Raw genomic sequence first — 25,911 nt, forward strand, 5'->3', positions numbered from 1 at the left:
CTGCATCCTTTTTGACACCCCAAACTTATGTTTTTAATTCCTCCAACGCTTAAGCCTTAATTGGGGAGGCAGATCCTCCCCAAACCACCAATGCACAGATAGCCCAATTCATTCCAGAAATAGAAATAAACAGTAACACTAATTGTTAACACGGATATTTTTAGACTCACAATTTATGGATGAATGTGAAGATAAGAATAGAGGTGACAACAGTCTACTCAGAAAAAAATCCCTTCTAAAATAAGGATGGAAATGAATCAGATCTGAACTCCTCCCTTAGTCGGTTCTGATTGGCTAATCCACAGCCTGATAGCCAGATCAGTCAGTCAGTCTGCTGGAGCTGGACTAGACTGACTCTAATGAAGTGAGTTCATCTCGAGCGGACCGCGGCTCCACTATGCATCGTACAAACTGATGGAAAGTCGATAAACGCTTGCGATATTGTAGCCTACATTCAGACCATTTTTTCTCAGCGCATTCGGCAGTTCACAACTTTCATCTCAACTCAACATGTAGAGCGCGCTGGCATCCAGACGTACCCGACAGACTGGTGCTGTTTAACTGTTATTATCAACATGATTCCGCCAGCGAACATGATTCAGAATCAGGAGGACACGATGGGCATGGAGAACGAACGGGAGCACCGTGAGCCAAAGTCCCCCACATCCATCAGCCAACAGGAGTCAAAGGTTTGACACACACACATCTCATATCCACATCAGTCACTGGCTGCAAACCGACAGAGATTTATAGTACGCAGTTTACGAGTCCTTTCACACTTTTACTGTCATTACAGAGACCGCGGAGTGTGGTTTTAGCGTCGGTTTTTGACGCTATGTGTCAAACTTTGTATTCTTAATAATATTCATTCACTCGTCTGCTGTAAATGAAAGTAGTTAACTACTACCACTTATCCTCGTGTTAATTGTGTAAATAAGCGTCCAATACAAAGAGTGACGTACTATTCTTGTAACACTACTGGGGCTCGTGTCAACATACAGAATGGACGTTTTAAATTCTGTGCATGAATTTATTGTGGTAGGCTAAATTAAATTTTTCAGATATGTCACCCCCATACATCGCTCGCCTTCGTTTTATTTGAAACATTTTAATGCAAAATGGTAAACAAATACGTTACATTTTAATTCAAAGCAAAATAGCAAAACAAATAGTAGGCTAAACAAGGCTAACAAATGTTCAGATGATACAGTTTTGTAATTTAACATCCATTAACATAATCGCAAATATGAATCATAGATTAAATTTCATACAGAGTAATTTTCTTAGGTGAAAAATAGGCATAGCCTACTAATGTGACAAAGTAAATGTCCGAATTCACAGTAGGCCTACTCATAAAAGTAGGCAAAAAGTACCCGGATGACCTACTCCCTGAGAATCAAAAGTGTGCATATGATGAACACTTTACTATCCCATGAGACCACAGGAGAGGATTTGTGAATGGCAGTGAAGCAACTTAATGCTGGTAGGTCACTTGTTAATGACAACATGGTGAATGTAGTATGTCCAGATTACACCCATACTGCACACACTCATACTAGAACGTACTTTTTAGCGGTAATGATGTAATTACTTTTTTCAAAATATATACCTACTCAAGAGTATGTGATTTTGGACGCAGCCCATGTGTTACGACATTCCTCAGTCTCTCATACAGTAAATTTTTTGTGAGGTGTTCGCTGTTCACCTATCCTATGAAAGAAGAATAGGCCTACATATTTGATTCAAATTATATGTGATCATTTTTTATTTTATTAATATTAAGCATCTGCTAGGCCTACTTGGTGTTTACCAATAACACTGTGCACATCTCTAAAATAATTCAAATGATTAAACAACCTCATACTCTGGCAACATCCGTTATATGATAATGTGTGTATGCAGAAGTTAAAGTTAGCTATTCAAGGGGAATTTATGATTCGGCTGTATTTTCTGTATACGACTTGTATTATCTTGATGTCTAGGCCTATCTGTTGTGTATGATTTAAGATGAGGTTGTAGTTGGGGGTATTTCATCACATTGGCCCTGAGTTTAAGCTCACTGTTTTTCTGGGTCATCTGTGGCCCTGAGTTCTACATTCAGCCCGGAAATTTTGGACGGGTCACTGTGCTTTTAAAGCTCAATGCCAGTTGGGAATTTTGCATATTTATTGTCTTTGAATCAGTAGAGATAAGTCCTGAAAGACAGTTGTGATTTATTTATATATGTATTATTCAGAAACTGATTTATTATTTAGATTACTTTGTGTCATTTCCCTTCTCTCCACAAATGCTGTTTGAGCATCTGAGTGTGAACGTTTTAAATTTGTACATTAATCACTGAATTATGGAGTTAAATGTTTTCTTCACTGAAGAGCCTTGAGGGATTTGTATTTATTGTAGTACATACAGTGCTTTTACTTTGAGCACTTACAATTTTATGTTATTTACTGAAGAGTAAAGACTTGAAGATACTGAAGATTTACTTGAAGTGTTTTAAAAGGAAAATTATTTTTGAAATAGAAAAAATCTGAAACCACATTATATTTGATTTATGACTAAAGGCTAGTTTCAAATCAGTTATTTTGGTCGTCCATATAAAATACACTCACGAATATGTCAAATCAAGAATGTAATAGTCTGCTAAAGGAATATGACTCATTAGTGGTTAATGGGAGACTTCAATGCAAAAATAAAACATATATTCATAACTTAATCTCCAGTGCTGGTTGCATTTCACAGATTTCCAAGAAGCAAAAGGCTTTTAGTGAGAAGTGAGACCATCCCACATGGTTTTACTTTTAAATCCCTTGTTTGAACCCGGTTATAGAGTAATAATGACTTCTAGAGAGGAACTTGGGCATAATAATCAGAAAATGTCATCAGTATCAGGGCTTTTATTTGCTAATCTATCAAGCATCTCATCTGAATTACTGAACCAAGATCTGGTTATTTCTGTCCCTATTAACAATTCATGAGCACATGGCACCTTGAATGGATCCAGGAACACCTTTTATGACTAAAAGCCAAAGTGAATATAATATAATATAATAAGAAGTATAATCTCTGTGTTTCTGTTCTCTACTTTGTGTCTGATTGCTTTGTGTTCATTTGAGTTTGACAAGATGAAAAGTTATTACAATTAAAGCAGGCCTAAAAAAAACAACCCCACCATAATCTTGTTCCAAAAAATACCTGACTTCCACCTTAGTCAGCTCCATCTTTCATAGTCGTCCTTCAGGGTAGAGCAGGACAAGCATTTGGTGCTGACAGCAGCAGAATTAATTCCTAATATAGATGTAGAAGTTTTTTGATTTTCTTGAAGTACTGGCCATTATTTTTGGCAGAGACATGTTCATTGCATTTTTTATTCAAAATTTCATATCCTATGTGAAATCTCTTTAAATTATGGTTGCTCTAATGATAATATTTTAGGTCACATTTCCCTCATTAACCATTTTAATCAGTGCAAAAGACTGGGGTAATCATCTATTGACATTTATAATACTTAATTTCTAATCTAATATGTGATTATTATCACATATTAGTCCCCCCCCCCCCCCCCCCCCCCCGTTTCATTAATTTTATTGCAACTGCCAGGCAAACTGTAACTTGAACTAAGGCAATGGTTTTCTTGATCGCCTGTTGTTTACAGTTTGTTCTGTCACAAAGAAAGTGCCTTGTAAATGTCAGGAAGTACTTATAACAATTTTTTTTACCAACTTCTGATTTATTTGATGGAATTTACAGGGATTTTAGGTGGAAAAGCTTCTTGTAAGTGACATTGTCTGTAAGTTGACAGTGAACTATGAGCGATGATGGACAGAAGCGACAAGTCGGGACTCAGGACTCAGGACTAATCGATCTATCACTCTCTGTTGGGCATTAGAGATCAATAGTTCACTTCATGCAGCTCACTAAACACACTGCACTGATTATCTCCCTCTCTCTGTCACACACATTTACATACATGCATGCATATAAACAAACATACACACTTAGGGTTCAGCAATAAGGATGGCCTGATGGCAAAGGGCTTGTTTTCTTTGAGCCAGCAGATAGAACAATCACTCGCTTGATCACTAGTTCTGTTGATCTTGTACTGTACATGTGTTTTTATGCCTCGCAAACTAAACAGAAAGCCTTCTGATGGATTTGCTCTCTGTTCTGGAATTACAGAATTGACTTCAAAGCATCAGTTAAAAAACATATCAGTCATATAATAATTTGCATTATATGTCATTGTTTTCCAGAAAACTTGTGTTTGTGAATGTAAAGCTATATTGGAGCTATAAATTATTTGCAGTATAATTTCAGTTATTACTGCAAATAAAATAAAAATAGTTTTTTTTTGTGGAAAACTTTTTTAATAAGTATACATCTTTGCCACATAAAATTCTTTGCTAATATTAAATTATTTTAATCATTTTAATTGATATATGAAAAAATATATACTGTATTTTAAAGATAATTATGTAAAATAATGCATGTTTTTCATTACACATGCACCTGTGAAACAATGTTTGAAAACTTGCAAGTGCCTTGGTGGAAGAGTGGCGTAACATCTCACAGAACTGACCGATCTGCTGCAGTCCATGAGGATGAGATGCTCTGTAGAGCTTAAACAGCTGGTGCCACACCAGATACTGACTGCTACTTTTGATATTGACCCCCGCTCTGGTCAGGGATTATTCCATTTTTGTTTGTCAAATGTCTGTGAAATATCAGGTCATGTCTCATTTGTTGATATTTTTTTTTTACAATCAATGTTTACAAATTTGCTGAAAAAGCAGTTGAAGTTTTTTTTTTTTTTGGCTGAGTGTGTATATATATTATATATCTCACACAACCATCAAATCCTTATTCTTGAACACTGCACAGATGCACCATAGGCATATATATGTGTGTCTGTGTCAACCACTAATCTTGATATATATATATATATATATACAATTATATTTTGTTATTTTTTTTACTGAAAGATTTTTAGTCACAATGAAATCAAATTTTTTTAGTCTACGGAATGTTGCAGGGCTTATTAGAAATTATTTATCAGTACATATATATATTTTTTTTCATATGCTCTCGTAACCTTTAATTACAAAACGGTAACCTCCCTTCCCCGTCGAAATGCTGTCCTGTTCATGATGTGTTTCTCTACGGAGTGTGGGGCTAAATATCCTCCACAACTGACTGCAAACTGGCATACGGATCTTTGTCCATATAGTTAGCAACGCTCAACTTCCACAATCCAATCAAATCCCTCCCTACATTTTTCTCATTCCAGAAGTCGTAGATATACTGTACATCAGGATAGGGAAGAAAAGACTATCGCACCTTCCATTTCATTCCGACTTTAAACTACTATACTGGTCTCCCCGATCCTAAATACAGTATGTGGTTATAGCCTTACATTTAGAAATGTTTATTGGTGTACCATTTATCACTTTGTTCATATATTGGTAATATTTGAGGAGTTATAGAAAGTAAAGCTAAAACATATGTAAGATTTATTAAGTCTGTTAAGAAGTATGACTACTCTTGTCTAACCTTTACTGTTGGGCACTTTTCATTTTTATTCAGATTTGAATTGCGTTCCTGTGCACAGTACTTAGGAAGTAGTGCAGGTTGGTGTGGCCTAGAGGACATTTTTAGTAGGCAAAGATAATCCTGGTGGGTGTTGTCAGCTAATTTAGAGGGCTGTCAGTGTATGACTGATATCATGGGTAATGTTCTCCGCACAAAGAGGTTACATACCAAGAGACATGACAGCCCATCTTTCTCCACTTTGTCTTTTTTCATTATTTTTTCTTCTTCCATGAAGCCCTTTTAAGCTCAGTGAGTTACGTGAACATAATCTGTAATTTTAGCCTTGTTGAGGTTGGGTTAACATATGATGTCTGGAGAGATCATATAATCATCTGGAGGTTGTTTCAGGGAGAATGCCTTCATTTGACACCTGCCAAGCATCAAAAATCACCCACTCACAGAATTATCTGAATCAGATGCTAAAAGATGCTTCTTCTTTTTCTCTTTTTAACTCTGTTTTGTGTTTATTTCAGCTGCAGAGGCTAAAGCGTTCACTGTCCTTCAAGACCAAGAGTCTTCGCAGCAAAAGCGCTGATAATTTTTTCCAACGGCCGATCGAGGATGTGAAGTTTCACGCCGAACTGCTCTCGGATGTCAGCAGCAGCACAGGTCATCTGAGCACCATCGGTATGTCCGTCTCAGCCTCCCCAGCGATGTCCCTTCCTCCACCACCCCCTCCGCTGCCCACCGTCATCCCGGGCAACCTACCCATCACAATCTGTTCTCCATCTCGTGCCCCCCGCCAGACGGACTCCAATGCACACACCTTTCTGGAGCACATCTTCAAGAAGCCACAGTTCTGTGATATCTGCAACCACATGATTGTAGGTAAGAGGATGTGTTTTATCTTTATATACCGATGACAGGCTCAAGAGTCTCGTTAAACAGGAAACGCACAAACAAAGCTGTGCTTGTTTAGAAAAGAGGAGCATATTTTGACCCCTAACATAATGATTTTAGATTAGACGACTGAACGCATAATCCAGAATATTGCATTACCCATCTGTTGTCTGGCCACCAGACACTAATGTTTTGTTACTTTGGACGACGCCAACACACAATGATTTGGCCATTTAGAGAGCAGTGAACAATGATGGAGTGGCACAACATAATGAGGTAAAGACTCCATGAGATACAAATTGAATTTTTGTGGCTATTAGTCATTGTCTAATAGTTTTGAGGTCATATGTGAGTGCTCTTTTGAAAGCTTCAAATCTTGTAGCACCGTTCAAAAGTTTAGGGTCGGTAAGATTTTTTTTTAATGCTTTCGAAAAAAGTATCTTATGCTCACCAAGGCTACATTTATTAAAAAAAATACAGTAAAAACTGTTATATTGTGAAATATTGTTACAAATTACAATGACTGTTTTCTGTGTTAATATATTTAAAAATTTGGCAAAACCAAAATTTCAGCAGCCAGTCTTCATGATCCTTCAGAAATCAATCAGATACGCTGATTTGGTGCTTAAAGCATTTAATATATATTATATAATATATAGTAATATATAGTTATGCTGTTTAATATTTTTTGTGGAAACAAAGTACTTTTTTTCAGGATTCTTTGAGGAATAGAAAATTCAAAAGTATTTATTTGAACTTGTTTTCTAGTATTTATTTGAAATAATTTAAACTAGAACTGTAGAACTGAAATGGCTTTACTGTCACTTTTGACCAGTTTAATTAATCCTTGCTGAATTAAAATATTAATAAATAAAAAATCTTCATGATCCCAAACTTATAAGTATTATATTATTGCAAAACTTGTTTCTGCAGGGCTGTGGCTATTTAAACAAAAATGATGAGTCCCACCCAAATATCTTGATAGAAGTTCATCAAAATAGGACAGAGAAGTGGCTTCATATGAGGCCTTTAAGCCTCTCAACTCTTCCCTAATTAATTAAGCCAATGTGTTTTGACTTTTTTGTCTCCCAAATTGTATTTTTACTGTTGGAAAGGGCAGTAAGACAAAATTAAGTCACATTGAGGTTTTACAGCCAGTTCAAAGTTTCATGCCCTATATTTATGCACCTGTCCAAACTGGATTTGCTTGTCTATATCATGTAAATAACTAATTGATTCAGTTTTAAACATCAAGGTGGTTTTAAGATACAGATCTCTACTTGTGTGTGTGGTTTAAAAGCATATGTGCTCAGCTAACCTGCACTAGGGTATTTGTGGGTTTATCCTAATACAAGGCAACAAGGGGTTGTGGCTCAGCTTTCAATTTGTGTGTGTGTGTGTGGTGAGGTGGACAGATGTCCACCTGTTTGAAAAGAAATAGTTATTTATTCCACTGCACAACGGGTGAACAGAACAGACACATACACACATTTTTGGAATATATTTATTTGTTGAATATGTAACACACACACACACACACACACACACACACACACACACACACACACACACACACACACACATTGTATATTTGAATAAGTATTAAATAGTGTTTTGTGTTTTTGTATGCGAATGTGCAGTGTGTGTATGAGAGAGAGAAAAAGAGAGAGGACAATGTGTCTTGTCTGGTTGTGACTGGCATATGGATCTGTCAGGCCTCATCACTTCTTTAGCTCACTAACACTCCCTCAGAAGAGCACACTAATGAGGGCAGGGCTCCAAATCCGGTCCTGGCACATCCTCATGAAAAGGACATCAAGAGGCCAAATGATGCATTTTAAATCTTTGTGGTAAATGTAGAGAAACCTGAGCTTGCGCAGCACTAGATGAGGGATGATCTGTCGGTTCATTATCCCACAGCATTCTGATTACTGCCATGCAGGAAGGTGAATTTTATGAAATATCACCAGCTGTTTGGAAAAAATAGCGAGTGGAGGGTATAGTTATTTTGCTTGTGTGTCGAGTCTCATTTTCCTTCTGTGACTAATGGGTCATTACTAAATAACTAACCGTGAAATCTCCACAGGTAGACCAGATACCTGTTTACTTGTGTTTGACCCAAATCTCTACAGGTTGATTAAATATGAGCCCACATGTCACTGACCCAAATCTGATATCAGGACACTGCAATTAACTGGGTTTCAGCATCACGTTCCTTAGTTTTCCATGGTTATTTGTGTTAGCCAATGGCATGGTGAATGGGGTATTTGAGCTGGAGATACAGAGACCTGACCTGTTGCTAAGCTGTTTAGTTCCTTTTTTTTTTTGTTAAACAGTACACCTTGAGTAAATAGTATTTATTTATTAGTGTGTGTGTGTTGTGTGTGTGTCATTCATTTGGGCCACACATCAGCAACATAATTTTTTATTATTCACTCTGTGTAGTTTTCATTGTTTTTTTACTTTATTGTTTTATTGATTATGTTCTCAGACCCAGACTTTCAATCTTAAACTATGAAAATCCATCATAAAATATGAATTATTTAGTATATTAGTATACAAATAAATGTAACAGTAAAATAAACATAAACCATTTCAATATTTATTTTGTGAAAAAAATGTTTTTTATCTCACCACAACCAAATATTTTACCCCTTTTTTGTTAGGGGATTCATTTAGTTTAATTTCATTGGGGATCATTTCCAAATTAAGCTGTAATTTAGGTAAATTATTCAAAGTATTTTACAAAATAAATGACATTCTGGTTGCATATATTTTCACTGTTGGACATAGGCCTATTAGTTTGTAGACATTTTGTAGACATATTAAGTAGTGTGGCTGTGCAAAGTGTGTCTTTTCTAAAAGGCCAAAATGGAAGAAACACCCACTCAGCTCTGTGGGTAAAGAAATGCTTTAATGGTCAGCTGGCAGCTGTAAAGATATTTACTGACCATAAACTGATTGCGTATTTCTTTCAGAACAGTATTTTAATAAGTGTGTTCTGTGTTAATATTTCTAGGTATTGAGTTTATTGCAAAATGTCAATCAGCAATTTACAAAGCAATTTCTGGATCGGAGAGCAACACGTTTTTCATGGTGATGTTCTCTCATGTTTGGATGGAGCAGAGGCATCTATTTCTGAAGACACAGAAACCATGCTGTATATCAAAGTATAAAAGGAGGCTTAGCATATTGGGAATATGGTTGGCTGTCTGTGTGGGTGGATTCCCATTCCATTGGGCAACTGATGACATTAACAACATTGAAATTAAGTCTGCATAACATCTCATGCAGCTTTTGCAAGTGTTGTTGAATGATGAAATCATTTTCAAGTCCTAAAATAAAGAGCAAACGTTTAACGACTTCGGAAAGACATTATAATATATCTTTCAGGCATTTTATTGAAGCCTGGCCTGAACTAGATCTCACTTTAAAAAGTGTTTCTAGGCTGTTTACATTATGAAGAATAAATACCCAACCATTAAACACATTAAAGATGCATTAAAGATTTTTTTCCGAGGCTGAAGTGATCAGCTCAGGGATGCATGAGAGAGTCTGGACCGAGCATGTGATGTTTGATTAATCGATGGATAGCTGGAAGCAGCTTGTTGTAGCAGACAGGGGCAAATGAGCCCTGTGACAGATTCATTCTCACAACAGCGGGACCTAATGTTTTCACCCTATTAATCATTTCACATTCATATTTCTTTATAGCAAAATTTTTCAGTTATCGTTTTAAATCTTTAAGCCACTCAAAACGAGAAAATATATACGATCTTGTGTAGTTAAATGAATAGTTCACCTAAAAAAATGAGAATTGTTATCATTTATTTTATTTTATTTTATCTGCCAAACACAAAAGATGATCCCCCCCATACAATAAAAGTCAGTGTGGTCAAATATTCTTTTGGACCCCATTGACTTTCATTGTATGGACAAAAAACTGAAAATCTCCTCTTCTGTTCCACAGAGGAAAGAAAAGGTTTGAAACGCCATGAGGGTGAGTAAATGATGACAGGATTTTCATTTTTTGGTGAACTAGTCCTTTAAGGCTATTACATTGCGTCGTTCAGAGAGACTTTTTTGTTTTAAAAATCAACATACGGACCTCAAATGAGCTGTAAAAAATGTCATGCTGACTTATATGACCACAATTAATTTTTTTATGATACATGGAATAATTGTAATGCAAGAGGGATTCTCTCCTGTAATTTTTTTTTAGCTTGCCAAGGGGGAGCAGGCAAGGTGTTCGGTAAGTCTGTTCTGTTTGATGATGAATTGAACTCTTTAGAAACCGAATCAAAATAAGATAACCCCCTCCACCCTCCCCCCACCCTCTCCCTGCTTCTGCGCTCATAATGACTTGTTCAGCACTCTCAGGAAATGCATATGATGAAGTAGCTCCTCAATGCTTAATAGAACTTTTCACTAGAGCGGTCAATATCAGGGCCCGGGGGATTGAGGGGTTTGTTTTTGAATGTTATTTCTTGTTACTGCCAAAAGAATATAGATTAAGTTATTCTGTGTGTGCTGTTTTTTTTTTTCAGAGCTTTGCTATGCATGCTGTTATATATTATATACTGTAAATTATGGTTTAATCTTTTCTAGTGGTTGAAAGGTACACTATGTAACTTAAAAAAAAATGTTTTTTTATATAATGAGTGAGTCCATCATGGATCCATTTTCCAAATCATGTTTTTGTCTTATCCTGAATCACTATAGCATGCCTATAATAAGCATTTCTATTTGGACTGTTTTAGACCTGGCAGGACAACAACCGCTGCAGACTCGTCATAAACATATACTGAGAGAAGTAGCTCCGGCTACAATGTTTTTCCGCAAGACGCATGCAGTTTTGTTTATTAACCGCTAAAAGTTACATAGTGTATGTACCTGTGAATGAAAACAGCTATTGTGTGTGCTGCTGAGATATTGAGATATAGTATACAACTGGAAGAGACAGAGATTTTTACCAATAGGTGATTTTATTCTCAAGCTCGCTCTTGGGAAGCAGCTGGAAAGACTAATGACTTTAACACACTTTTTTTTTCAGTAATTAGTATTCATTGTCTCACCGCAATAAAATCTGATTATGTTTATCCTGCACGAGGCACTTTTTTAAATTTCTGTAAGCAATTAAGCCTTATTTATTCTTCATTACCCAAAGATCATCAAAGAAGCGTGCATTAAAGTGATTCATAATTTGTGATGGGAACGAGCTGATTTTTTTTGGGTAATAAAACATTCAGCACTAGATGTAATAAATAAGTGTAATTGTAATGTTAATATTTAAATACGCAATACCAGAGTTATCATAATAAGAGGAGTCAGAGGCATTTATGGATTAAAGGATTTTATTATTATTTTATGGCACATGAGTGTTGTTACTGGAAAAAGCAGAGAATGGATGTTGTAACATGCTGTCCCTTGGTGAAGAGCTTCAGAGTTTCACTGCTTACACATAATTACTTTTTAGTAGATTTACATTCCCTGCTTTCAAATGAACACATTTTTATAGCAGGCAAAGCACACATGCATAGCTACTTCGTCATCCTTCCTTTAAGTCCATCCATAAACCAACTAAATCAATAAAACTGTGTCTCTAAACCAGGTGTGGTGATATCAAATGCTGAAACTGTGCAAATAGAAGAGAAGGATTCCTGTTAGATATAGAGTGCTGTTTTATTAGATAGCTTCTTGTACATGCGTTCTCAAACTTTACGCTTGGCTATTGTTTGTTTTCTGCTGTCTCTGTTCAGCTTAGCAACAGCATTAACACCTGCATTTTCCGGTACTACTAATAAGTTTGGATTCTGCAAGTGTTTCTGGGACTGTGAAGCCATGATTTGATGATCGGCTTATAAGGGGTCTTCATTTTAGGCAAAAGAAATGTAGGCCAGAATGATGACCATCAACCTGAACACTTGCAGAATTGCACCCCTTAAATAAGAATATACAAACATTTATTTAGAATTCAATATTTAATTGCTAATTAAGAATTGATAGTGATAGTAGGAAAATAACTGTTTGTCTTGATTGTCGAATTTCACAGCAAAACTGCACATGTGGGAATTCCCAACCCTGACCTGTATTTAGTGTCACTTTTTGTTATGCAGTAATATAACATTTATTTTTATTTTTACAAATACATGTTCAATATGTTTGACTTTTAAACCTGATATTAACTCATTATGACCTCAACTGCTAGGCACCAATGCCAAGCTGGGGCTCCGGTGCAAAGCCTGCAAGATGGGCATCCACCACAAGTGCCTGGATGGAGTTGGACAGCAGAAATGCATGGGGAAATTGGTGAGATATATTTTATTTTAGTGAATCAAGTATTTGCCTGCCATAACACACGCTTTGTTTGTTTGTTTTGTTAATATTTTGGTTAATCTTGGAAATTAAATGTTGAACTAAACAAGTATTCAGTGTTCATTTTCATTTGTTGCTCAGGTTGGCCAATGTTTGAGCACAAAGAGGTTCTGAAACCAGCTTCATACTTTCCACTTTCCTGTTGTTACTTTATGGCAGTAGGTGAAGATTTGTGTTTGAGTGTTAAGATATGTTACTCTTGAGAGTGTTATTTTTGGCGATTTGAAGGTGTGATTCATCAGTCTGTCTTTTCCTTCTGTGAATTGCTGCGTGAGTATGAATGTTAATGACTCTCTGGTGTGTACTAGAGAAAGTGAGGGAGAGGAAGGATGGGATAGTTGATACGGAATATCAAGATGCATCTATCATGTAAACACCTCTGTGCTTTACTCGGGGGACCCACAAGTCACGACTCTTATGGGAAATTCGCACGCCCCCCACACAGGAAAAAAATGGCAAGAAGGAAAAAAGTGCTAAAATTTCCATTGGTTTTCCCATGGTTTCACTGCGATGCCAGAGTGAGTCAGGTTTCTCATAGAATGAGTGACTGACCATGAGAACAAGTTAGCAGCTTTCTCAAAAAAACTATTGTCTATTCTTTTGTATACTTCTGGGATAAAACTAGTCAAATAACAGATTATATTAATACTGAGATCAAGATATATTTTTATTTACTTTTGAGTACCGTACACAAAATGCCATTCAAAAAAATCTTACTAATCCTAAATATGTTTTTGATAGAAGGCACTTATGCTCAAGGCAGCATTAATTTAATAAAAAATAATTCAGTAAATCATTAATATTGTAAAATATTATTACAGTATTATCTGAATAGTAATATATAATATACATATATATACACAATATATTACATAATATATATGTATTATATATATTTTTCCTTGTCACTTTTTTTTTTTTTTTCACTGTCAAAAACACTCAGTTGTGTGACATTTGAAATGACCAGCGCGTGTATAGAGCGATTTCAAATCCTGGCGTTTCAGATGGGTGGAAAACAAAAATTAATTTAGCTTTTAGGTGTAATACTTGCACTATGTTTTTCAGTAACCTCTTATATGTGTAAATATCAGGGACATTTTGATTGTCCATTTCATGGCCCCATTCATTTGTGTTATGTATATATCTGCATTATCTCAGCCATTCTGCTATATAGAACGCATTATGAGACATTAAAAAAACATTTCACATTTGTTAGGATGAATACAGTTGTTGAATGACAATTAACCCGGTTACAGTTCACCATAAAACACCACAGAAGCAACTGTTGAAAAGAAAAGAACAAAAGAACTTTGGGTAGGATCGCCTTTGACCAATGTTTTTTTTATTCTTAGAACCAAGCACTTTTGATTCTAGAACTCTACTATTAGATCATCAACACAGGAAGTGGAAAAAATGCTGTGCTTGTGCTTCAGATGGTTTGGCAGGTTTGAGTCTCCTGATGATGTAGTGGGCTCTCACAGATGGAAAATATAGCTGTGGGGGGTCAGGATTAAAAAGAGAACAACTCCCCACAGGATTCGGCTCTAATTCCACTTTTGCTCCAAAGTGGACAAGTTGCTATTTTTAAACTCTGTTTATTTCCCTTGGCTTGTCTGATCAGTGAGAACCTTTGAGCTACGAGTGCTTTACTACCAGTCCTGATTGTTAGTCAACCATTAAAACTCCCATTATGTGCAAGTGGTGTAGCTATTGTTGTTCAAATTAACAATTTGGTTGTTTTTCGGTTGAGTCGATTCTGTATTTTAGGGCACTCCTAGACATGGTGCACTTTTGCTAAATGCATTTATTAGCATCTACTTCAGCACTGAACATGTCTCTTTACACGATTCCCCTAGTGAGCTCTTGGAAAAATGTGATGTAGTAGCACTGGAGAGCTTCTCGCTGGGTTCGAGTGGTACTTAAATTAGTCCCCAACCCCAGTCACGGCTAACGGAGAAGTCTTCAAAGCAGATTTGTGATGCTGATTGCGTAGGTAGACACTCTGCCTGGACTAAACACAACAAATACTAATAAGGGCATAGTAAGGTTTCTTTCTTAGGGTATGTGTGTGCCTGGATATAATGGTGTAGTGTAGGAGCTTGTTCTTTGTTGATTTAAATCACTGAATCTCGGTAATCTAAGCTATTTTAAAGGCATAAAATCATTCAAATACATTTAAAAAGCTTTAATCAAATTATTTTGCCTCGATAGTCATTTATACAGTGTGTGTGTGAAAAAGAAGTCGAATGCTATCAGACGGACACTGGATTAATCATTAAAGAGTTAACCTTTTAACTTAAGTCATGACAAACCAGCAGTTTTACCAGACATGAAGCAAATGTACAGTACACTTTAATGCAGCAGCTATAAAGAGGGCACTTTGTGTGAGAACTCTAGGAACATTTATCTGTATAAAAGTGCATATTAGGATTGTGAAATGTATAGTTCAAATTATATCTCAATATTTTTCAGTCTGATTGATAAGTAATGCATATCTTACGTATACGCTGCTCTGAAATTGATTAGAGTAACCAATAAGAGTTTTCCCTCACGGGAATTTTCACAAAATTAACACAAGGAAGAATGATATCTAATTATTTTCATTCATATGCACCAATATAACAGTACATAATAAACACCAATATTTATATTACCAATATTATTTATCATCGCATTATTAATAGGGTTATAATAACATTAATGACTCAAGCATATTAGAATCATAGTAATTGTGAGTCTCTCTGAAATGTCTTTGGTGTGATTTTTGTTCTTTACTCATTTCAATCTTAAGAATCAGCTTGAAATTTTGGCATGGTAACTGTTTGAGGCACGTAACATGAGACTGTTAGCAGTGTCAGAAATGAAACAGAGCTCAAGCTGAAATGCCACTGATGGTATGTGTTTCTGTTTGGTATGTTGTGCTATCTTGCGAATATATATATATATATATATTTTTTTTTTTTTTCATGTAACAAACATTTGTTAACAATAACAATAAATTGTTCAGATTGAGAATAATCTGTTTTTTAAATTATTGATTCAGGTATTTAGCATAAATACATTTTATTTGTTTTTACTAGCCTTAACAAGGTGCCCATGAAAACCAATTCTGGGTATAAAAAGTAAATGAATGAAATAATAAAATCCACTGATCCTGTTTGTGTGATTGCAGCCCAAAGGTTTTCGGAGATATTCTAGCTCCCCTCTGCTGATTCAGGAACAGTTTGGCTGCATTAGGGAGGTTATGCCTATTGGTGAGCAATATGTAGAATTTTATTTTTTACTTTTGCATATGGCATAGCATCACCAGTTTGGACATTTTGTAGCATTTTGACGTATGTTTTGTTTTGTCCTAGCCTGTTGCAGTAGAGTTGACCCGGTGTATGAGACTCTGAGGTTTGGAACCTCTCTGGCACAAAAGAACAAGCGGACCAGTGGATCGGAGTCACCACAGAGAAACTCTGTAAGAAACGCTTGTTTAGTTGTATCCCTTATTTCTCATACCTTTTAAAAATACATGATTGTAATTCGTGTTTTTAATTGAAATATTTAAAATATAATTAAAAATATATATTTAAAAAAACATTACTGTAAACAATTGTTTTTTTTACCTACAAAATGAAATCAACTGAATTTTAAAATATTCAAATGTTTTGGAAGATGCATAAAAAATCCAGTCTGTGACAGTTAGAATGGATGCAACCTGTGTGTGTTTGTGTGTAATGGTTTGACCTACATTTTGAGGCCCCAAAGGGTATATTCACACTAGGCGATCTGAACCGTGCCTGAGCACGTTTGACCCTCAATGTCTGGTTTGTTTATCTAATGTGACTGCTAGTGTGCCCGGACGCGGTTCGCGGTACACTATAGTGTGATCGCTAGCCGCGGCAGAGCACAGAACAGCTACTACTCTTGTGTGCGCTACTGTCATCATTACGACAGAAAACATTTTCTATTATTTGGATAGTACACTTTTATTGGGCAATCGTGCCAGGGCACTGTACAAGGCAACCGTGCCTAGTGTGAGTACACCCTAAGTTTGTGCTAGGCGGTATACCGGTTCAACTGATAGGGTACAACAGGGCGCATTTTACTTTATTCTCCTTTAAATCACTAGATGGCACAAAAATTCACCTCAACACTTTTCTTAATAACCGCTTTTGATGATGCACATGGAAATTTGGCTGATCCTTGAAGTAATCCCAGACAGCGGCACAAAGTTGATTCTGTGGTAAAAGGCGCCCCTACTGTTGGGGCTCAAAGCACAATATGATCATAAATAGCTGCCTGACTTTTCCTTTTGTTGACATGACAGTTAGATTAGATTAGATATTAGATGCCAAATATCATATATATTACGTTGGGTGTCCATCATAGAGATAATTACCATATTTATAATGAAACCCTCATATTTAAATAATGCCATTAATCGTGTCATATAATTAAATAGCATATATATATTGTTACTACTGTAAAGATATATTAAATTATTATGGATCCTCTGATAATGCTACTTTTTTCAAATAACTTTGTTCCTGTGTTTTATTTTTAAATTAACTTATTTTAATGACAGTATATTTATTGAACAAAAAAAAGGATATTATCAAAAGATATTACTTTAGCTAAAGTATTTGTATGTGGGGTAAAAGGCCCACCTTGCCACCTCATACATTTGTAAGATTTTTAAACAAATCAAGCCACTTTTATGATTTATTTTCACAAAAAAAAATGTTGTTCTATCAATGTTCAATTAAAACATATACATATAGGTATATTTTTTCTGCAATAATACACTATTGGAGTAGTGAAAAGCAAATTTTTCTTAAGGTTGTGCCAATGTCCTCTATTTAAATCACTAAATAAACATACTAAAATATGTTTTTATTAAAATTGTAAAACTGCAGAAAAGGCTAGAAAATGTCATTAGCTCAATATAAAAACCATTACGCCTATGGAATGTCATAATAATAGGTGTGTCAACGTGTGTGTGTGTGTGTGTGTGAGAGAGACTGGTGTTTGGGTTAAGATGATCATAGTAAACATGCATCCATCATTTACCTGCAGACAATCTGCTTCAGTTTAGGCTTTTAAAAAGATTAACAACACATTTTAATGTGCATCTGCTTGGCTGTGAAGTGAAGCTCTTGTGGTAAAAAAAAATGGTGATGATTATTATGATTAATTCAAGGAAACACTCAAGACACTTAAATTTAATCTCTTTAAGCTTCTTTGCTCACGTCTTAATGAACAATTACTATTTTCTCTCTATATTAAAAGTGCTTCTTTATTCTTCTATTTAAAGGGCTAGTTTACCCAAAAATAACAATTCTGTCACTAGTTACTCACCCTCATGTCGTTCCAAATCCGTAAGACTTTCATTCATCTTCGGAACACAAATTAAGATTTTTTTTTAATGAAATCTGAGAGCTTTCTGATTCATTAATATGAATCGAGCGGTTTAGTCCAAAATTTCTGAAGAGACACGATCACTTTATATGATGAACAGATTGAATTTAGGCTTTTATTCACATATAAACATTCATCAACTCGCTCATCAGTTGTGGTAAACAGAAGAACCAATGAGGTCCATTCTCGTGTTATGCAGCACGTTTGAGCTTCAGCAAGCTTCCGTCTCTTCAGAAAATTTGGACTAAACCGCTCAATTCATATGGATTAGTTTTACAATCTCTTTATGAACTTTTTGGAGCGTCAAAGTGTCAGTTGCATAGCTGGCAATGGAGGGAAAGAAAGCTTTTGTGTTCCGAAGATGAATGAAAGTCTTACGGATTTGCTACGACATGAGGGTGAGTAACTAATGACAGAATTTTCATTTTTGGGTGAACTATCCCTTTAAGGCATTATCACTGGGATCTGTTTCTGTAAACCGCTGTTATAAAACAAGAATGTTGTCATCATCATGTTATTTATAGCAACATCTTCTGTCCCTGTCATATGTACAACATTTTATTACTTTATTACATTTATGTTTTTTTTGTACTCAAGTTTTCAAATCTGTGTGTTCATGTGCATGTTTAAACCATCTAAATGTGAAGTTACTGTGGTTGTAAGGGAATCTAAGCATCCCAGATGTAATGTTTTACTGCTTGAAACAAACACAGACACACACCCTGGAAGGAAGTGATGGTCAGCTTCAGATAATGCCTCTCTAGAGCAAATATGACCAAAAAGGGAGAAAAAGAGATGAAAGAGAGAGGATAGACAGAAGAAACAACAGGATGAAGCCAGGGTGAAATAAATCAACCATGAAATTATTTGCGAAAGAAAGATAAAAGCATTATTTATGATATTTGATAAATCTCTCAATAGTAATGTTAACATTAAACTTTTTATGTCTGAAATGCATAACAGATAAAGACCTTTCATTTGTTAAGACACATTGTGTTCGTATATGTGTATTTGAGAGAATTCATGTGTTTATTCGTTTGTTCAGACCAGTGACGTGGCTCAGGTACCAGAGGAAAAGGCGGCCCACTGCAGTCGTGCTCAACTCACCAGGAAACCCAGTGACAACGGTGAGAACATGTTAAAAAAAACTTTATTTCAGGACAATTTGAGCTTTCCTAAATAAGAATAAATCCAACTACAAATTTACTTTTTTTTTTAAGATTAATTTTTTATTATTTAAAAGTCGTTTTTAAATTCTACAATTTTCTTATCAAATTAATTTTGTTATTCATTTATGAGCATTATTTATTGTCAAATTCTGCCTTAAATCACCCTATGATAAAACTGACGAGCAGAAACTGCTCATGCATATCTGCTCATCCATCCCATAATCCTCGGTTTAACTCCAAACTGCCAGCTTCTTATCAGAGACATTATTCACACTTATTACCGCTTAAGCCTAAATGGCACACCGTTGTGTGGACAGACTGTGATATAGTATCAGAAAGTCTTCAGTTCATCACAGACTGGCCCCCAGCTTCAGTGAATTCATGTGTCCACGACTGTGCTTGCTCTGTGAAGAGAGACAGATATTTTTTCTCTGGTGCCAGCATGACCGAGAAACTGATTATTTTTGTCTAATCAGTCCACCACTCTGACCAATGACCCACTACAACAGCATCATTCATTTAACATCATGCAATAATAAGAAAACAAGCAGGGTTTGTTCTACAATGAGTTGCTCATTATCAACAGATCTTAACTTGAATTACAGTCTTTACTCACTGATTTTTACTGTACTGTGTGTTTTAGTTTTTACACCCTTGGAGAATGGAACAGAACATTTTCATAATGCTGAAAGGAAATCAGAAGAATCATCTGTAAGCATCACAGAATCTCTTTTTACACACTTTTTATAATATATTTGCTATATTGTTTATGCAATTGATGGCTGTCAAGTGTCTATGGGTCAGTCAACAGCATTCTGCACATACCGTAAATCTTGGCTACCAAAAAGCTATCGAACTTTTGCATCGTTATTCTCCACACAAAAAAAGATGGAGTTCATTGAGTTGTCATAATAAGACAAATTAAACAGTAAAACAAATATGAGGTGCACTACTGTTAGAAAGTTTGGGGTTAGCAAGGTTTTCTTTTATTTGCCAAGGATGCTCAAAAGTTACAGTAAAGACTTTTCGTTGTTACAATTTTTATTTTTTTCAAATAAATGCGGTTCATTTAAATTCTTTAAAAAAAATTCTATTCAACTAGCCCTGTTTCTCCCCTGTTTGTTACTTTCTAAAAATGAAGCTTTTTTTCTGCTGTGTAGCACCAGTCTATGTGTAGCGCAGAGGTCATGATATTTCAGGCCAGAGGAAAAGATTTTTTGCAATGAAGCATAGTCATAATTTTAATTGGTTTGTGTCAATTCTTTCTGACGTTGATATGAGGCAGCTAGCTGGAGTGTGTGTGTGTGTGTGTGTGTCTCTGTGTTTGTGTGTGTGTATCTCTGTGTGTGTGTGTGTCTGTGTTTTGCACGCACTCATACTTAAAATTTCCCAGGAGCTGGTGGAAAAAGTCCAAATTTAAGAAACACATCCACCTTAGCCAATGTCTGCAGCCCAGAACTGTTTGCATTCTGGAATCTCTTTATTTAACTCATCCTTCTGGCAATAATGTTTTATTATTAATATTTCCTTTCATTGCATTACATTATATTCAATAAATTCAGGAGTGATTCTGTAAACTAGGAATTTAACTAAAACATTAAACATTAACAACTAACATTAAAGGTTTAATGTATTTTTTCCCCTACTCACATTCTCAGTATAATTTATGTTGATTTGTGATGTAATCTCTTTCTGTTTATGTCCGTTTGTTTAAACTGTAGTCAAACAGAGAGCTGAAGAGGGACCCCCTACAGCTCAATACTTTCGTGGCTTTGTTCGGATTCACCCAACAAGACAACCAAGACCTGGAAATGAGGTGAGAAGAAAGCATTTTTTTGATTTTAGAGGCATGAGCTGCTGTTCTCTTTCTTTCCTATATTTATTTTTGTGGTTTCAACAGCAGATGCTAGTTTTCTACTAACATCTATAATAAACTTCACACACACACACACACACACACACACACACACACACACACACACACACACACACACACACACACACACACACACACAAGAAAAGTGCTGAGTTATTCAGTGTCACAGCTGATTTGAGTCTTCACTCCTGTATCATGTGATCATTTGTGATCTCTCTCTCTCTATTCCCACCCAAGATATCCTCAACAGGATATGCAATTGGTTGTCACAGGAAGGCTGTTGGCTGTCTGCTGGACAACTTCCTGGTGATAACGATTAGCTCAGGGGTTCTTTGTATGCAGAACGCACACCGTATGCTCACCTACGTTGACAAGCATACTCTTGAATAAACAGTTTTGATGGGGAAAAAAGTTTTCAGTTTTCTGCCTAGACTGATTTTATGTTGTTTCTATTCATCATCATCATCATCATCATCATCATCAAGCATTAAGGACACACATGGTCAAAAACACAAACAGTAACAAACAAAAAAAACACAATTTGTTAAATAAACTATTAAATAAACATTTGTTCAAAAAGATGCTGACCTTGTAATTGAGGTGTGGTCACACTGGACTTTGAGCATGCAAAACTACTACAGAATATGGGCAACTGCACAGGGTTTCTGTTTTTGTTAATAAATTGTAAATAATAGATAATAATTATAATAATTGAACAAATGAAGGGCAATAGCATTTTATCAGTGCAACTCTTCCTTGCAATAAAATAACAGGTTGAATAATGCCATAGTACTATTTGTAATGCAGCTCACCACCAATTTAAAAAGTATTGAGGAATTAAGCTTCAAAAAGGACACAAATCATCGTAAAATATCATTGAAGTGATCTATATGAGTTTTACTCTACATGTGTGCTATATTCCTGTCCATAGAGTGCTATAAACATAAAAACTGAATAAACATTAAAAGTCCATTAGCATAAACCTGTGGTTTTGGCAGATGTTAAATTGACAGAGTTTGAACAGCTTGGTTTGGTACTTTGATTGTGACCTCTGTTATTGTCCCTGTGTACATTTCTCTTTACAATCATACACACATTAGCACTTTCATGTCCTTTGGTTCAGGTCTGATTCTCAGAACCTCACCGGGAAGCTGAGGCTGCAAATAACTGTTGACTTCAGATTTCTTTGCATGTGCAGTTTAATTCTGGCCTCGTGTAATGGAATGAGGCTATCGCAAAAAATGTTGCCTCATCAAAGCTTTCAATCCAAAATGAATTCCAAAAGTCATTTCGTACTATTGAAAGGGGATGTAACGTACTCATTTGTCCTAATGTGTTCCTGTCTCCCTGTAGACCCGGAGATCGAATAATCCTGGCAGATGATTCCAATGATGACTGGTGGAAGGTAAATCATGACAGATTTGCAGACTTCCACTTTCATGGTTAAAAATTGATTCTCTCTTTTATGCGACGTTCTACATCATTCTGCAACTTGATGATTTAAAAGATGCTCACAAAAAGTAAATTACAAAAAGTGCAATTAAAGTGTAAGTATAGTGCTATTTGTAATGCAGTTCACCACCAATACATGGCCAACATATTTGGTTGGTTCCTTTGAAGTATTTCAAAATTTTATACACAGAAATTCTTAGTGATTAGTCAAACAGGAGAAAATAAGACAACTTTTTTCAATGCCCTTATCCATGCAATTACAAATTGATGAGGAAAAAAGCTTTCAAGTTTCAGAAAAAGACACCAAAGCACCATTAAAAAAATGTGAAGGAATCTATATCAATTTTACGCTACATATGTGCTGCTTTGTGACAAACAGAACAAAATATGTCAAAATAATTACTTTAATCAAAAGCATATTTTAACATACATTTTTGTGAGTTGAAATTTTGGTTCTTGTGTATCTTACTAATAATTCCAGGGTGTCATTGAAGATAGAATAGGTTTTTTCCCGGCATCCTTTGCACATCAGGTGAGGGCAGGCGACAGGGTGTTCAGATGTCACCGAACCTTTATTGGCTGCAAGGAACAAGGGCAGATCACCCTGAAAGAGGGACAAGTGAGTACATTTAAGTAATTGCTGTTGTCTAATCATTTCTAACTTGGATTCCCGACACAAACAGCTAAACAATGCTGCACTTTCAGATTTGTGTCAGCAGTGAGGATGAACACAATGGCTTCATCAGAGTAGCCAGTGGAAAAAAGAGAGGATTTGTGCCCTGTGACGTCCTGGAGAATATATGAAATGAAAGAACAGAGAAAAGAAATGGTTTTGGTTGAAGAAAAAGAGACTTTCCAGGACGACGACTCGTGCCACCTGTAGGATGAGCAGACACTGCAGGGCTCTCAGGAGGGATCACAACAGCCCTGTTCTAACCCCTGTCTTACTCAGTGACAAAGGAAGAATGTACACTGACTCCAAAGAGTATTTGGACACCTAAAAATGCATACATTTCATTTCATTAACTAACAAAACCATCAAATCATCCGCGAACAAATGATGCCAAGCTTTTCTCTGAACAAATGTCACTTTTCTAAGTGTCACTTTTCTTTTTTCTAAGCCATTTCTTTCCTACGACTTTTAACCAAATAGTGTCAAGGTTGTTGACAAATATAAAGTATATGTATTATATAATTTCAAACTTGAACCTATATTTCTTTAAATGCCATTTGGTTTGATATTTTGATATCTAATGCAATGATATGCATACTTCAAGTTTAGCTTAAATGTCCAAATACTTTTTGGGGCCCATTGTATGCATGTTTCATTAACTAATGAATGTAAGTCATATTTTTTTCTTATCTGAGAGAATTGTGTTTTCTGTATTTAATTTATTGAATGTTAGTGTAAGGGGTCAGCAACTGCAGCAGTTTTAACGATCAACTATTCACTATAGCATTAAAACTCACTTCACACCATTTTGAAATACCGTAATTAAAGAAGCATTTAATGCTTCAAATATTTCCATAAAATCCAATACATGTCTGATTCTATATAAATGTTTTTTATGTTTGTTTTTTCCAATAAATGTACAGTTTTTTTTTTTTTTTTTTTTTTTTTTAGCACTGCAGAATTTGACTATTTATTTTTATTTAACTTAAACTTCCAAAATGTTATTTTCCACTCATGCTTCTGAGAACAGAGCAGGAAGGAGCAGAGCTCATCTGTGTCTGGATTATGAGTGATGTTACTTCTAATACAAAGCAGAAATAACATTTTCTTTGATCAAACGCACCCCTTGGACTGTATTAAAACCATGTGGACAAGGGTTTCCGCCAACAAATCTTGACATGTTTTTAATGTCCTAGTGTATCTCGATTTCTCAAACATTTGATATGTGCTTCATGTCATACTGATTATCTTTTATTAATAAGTAAACACAAGGCATTATCGGAAAATAAACATTTGTGATGTTCAAATTTTGAATATTAAAAGCTAAATGATGCAGAAATATGTATTTGCTGCACATCACAGCAGGTATGACTGAAGATGATACAGTAAACCTTTTTAAATTAATTGTTTTTTTTAGTCTTGTCATGGAAGTATAGACATTAATTCTATACATAATCTCTGTCTCTTACTAAGATGTTTCACAGAGCTGATATAGCATTTTTTAAACAAAAAAGTTAACTCATCTTGTCTGGTCTTTTGATATTCTTTTATTTTGAGTTAAATGAAGCTGGCTGATTGTAGAGCATTGTCATGATATTTCTGTGTATATACTTTATGTACAGAATTAAAGTTTATTTATTGATCTTATTTGTGCTGTGCTTTATTAAAATAAGTCTGCATCACATTTAATAGACAAACAGATCTTATCTTCTGCTCCTCTCCAACACATCTGCTCGTGCGCGAGGTTAAAGCGCGCAAGCAGAACATCTTCAGGACAAGCCGGATTCCACCATATCTTTATGAACACAACAATAATATTTTACATTGTAATCCTTTTATTTTTAATAATTGGCTAGTTTGTGTGCTGCTGCGCGTCCCTGTGTGTGTGAAATAAGCAGAGTGTATACTCGCGTTGTTGACCCGCCTACTATATGCGCCCTTTAAATAATAATAAAAAATACCGCCATTTACATTAGACCAGGTTTTTGTTGGTCAATGGCGCAATCTATTTCAGTTGCCTCAAAATAGCAACGGGCCAACAAAGCGCCTGAACACAACTCGTTTTCAGACCAGCAGCCCATGGGCGAACAGATGGACGCAAATGCATTTGCTATTTAAACAACGCTGAAACTAGCAAAAAACACTTGGTGCCGGGTGTATTTTAGGGCACTAAGTGTTTGCTTTTGCAAGATATGTGTGTCATTTTGCATGTTGTTTGCGTGTTTTGTGGTTATGTGAAAAGTTTTGAGAAATAAGTGTGTAAGCATTTTTTTTTTTAAACTGTAAAAGGAGGCACTGTTCTGTCGGATGTCTGTGGTGGAATTGAGCTTTGTTCATCAACATTGTTCATCATTGAATGCAGTTTTGCCATCGCCCTGTTCTGTGTCTGCCCTCATTGAGTCAGAAGTAAATCTGGTAATAAATAAATAAAATTGCAAAGAAAAAAAAAGTAAGTTTACCATAAATGCTTGGTAGTGTAACCATATTTCAAAGACAAGAATAGAAGTAACTATGAAATTACATGTAAAGATGTA

The 25,911-nt window shown here is 35.5% G+C and overlaps 1 protein-coding gene across 2 annotated transcripts; it reads left to right on the forward strand.

The window, feature by feature from the left end:
* The first annotated feature begins 282 nt into the window (after positions 1 to 282).
* stac (SH3 and cysteine rich domain) lies at positions 283 to 25,021 on the forward strand. 2 transcript variants are annotated; one of them, XM_079633843.1, is made up of 12 exons: positions 337 to 689; positions 6,060 to 6,414; positions 10,649 to 10,678; positions 12,635 to 12,735; positions 15,974 to 16,055; positions 16,158 to 16,264; positions 19,253 to 19,334; positions 20,020 to 20,087; positions 21,098 to 21,192; positions 22,606 to 22,657; positions 23,186 to 23,323; positions 23,410 to 25,018. In XM_079633843.1, exons 1-12 carry the CDS (start codon positions 576 to 578, stop codon positions 23,506 to 23,508), a joined length of 1,323 nt encoding a protein of 440 aa, XP_079489969.1. In that variant the 5' UTR covers positions 337 to 575; the 3' UTR covers positions 23,509 to 25,018. The 2 variants fall into 2 exon arrangements, with proteins under 2 accessions (XP_079489970.1, XP_079489969.1); XM_079633844.1 differs by lacking the exon at positions 10,649 to 10,678 and having other exon boundaries at positions 283 to 689; positions 23,410 to 25,021.
* The last annotated feature ends 890 nt before the right edge of the window (positions 25,022 to 25,911 follow it).

The sequence above is a fragment of the Phoxinus phoxinus genome (assembly GCF_949152265.1).
Source record: "Phoxinus phoxinus genome assembly, chromosome: 13".
Lineage (NCBI taxonomy): Eukaryota > Metazoa > Chordata > Actinopteri > Cypriniformes > Leuciscidae > Phoxinus > Phoxinus phoxinus.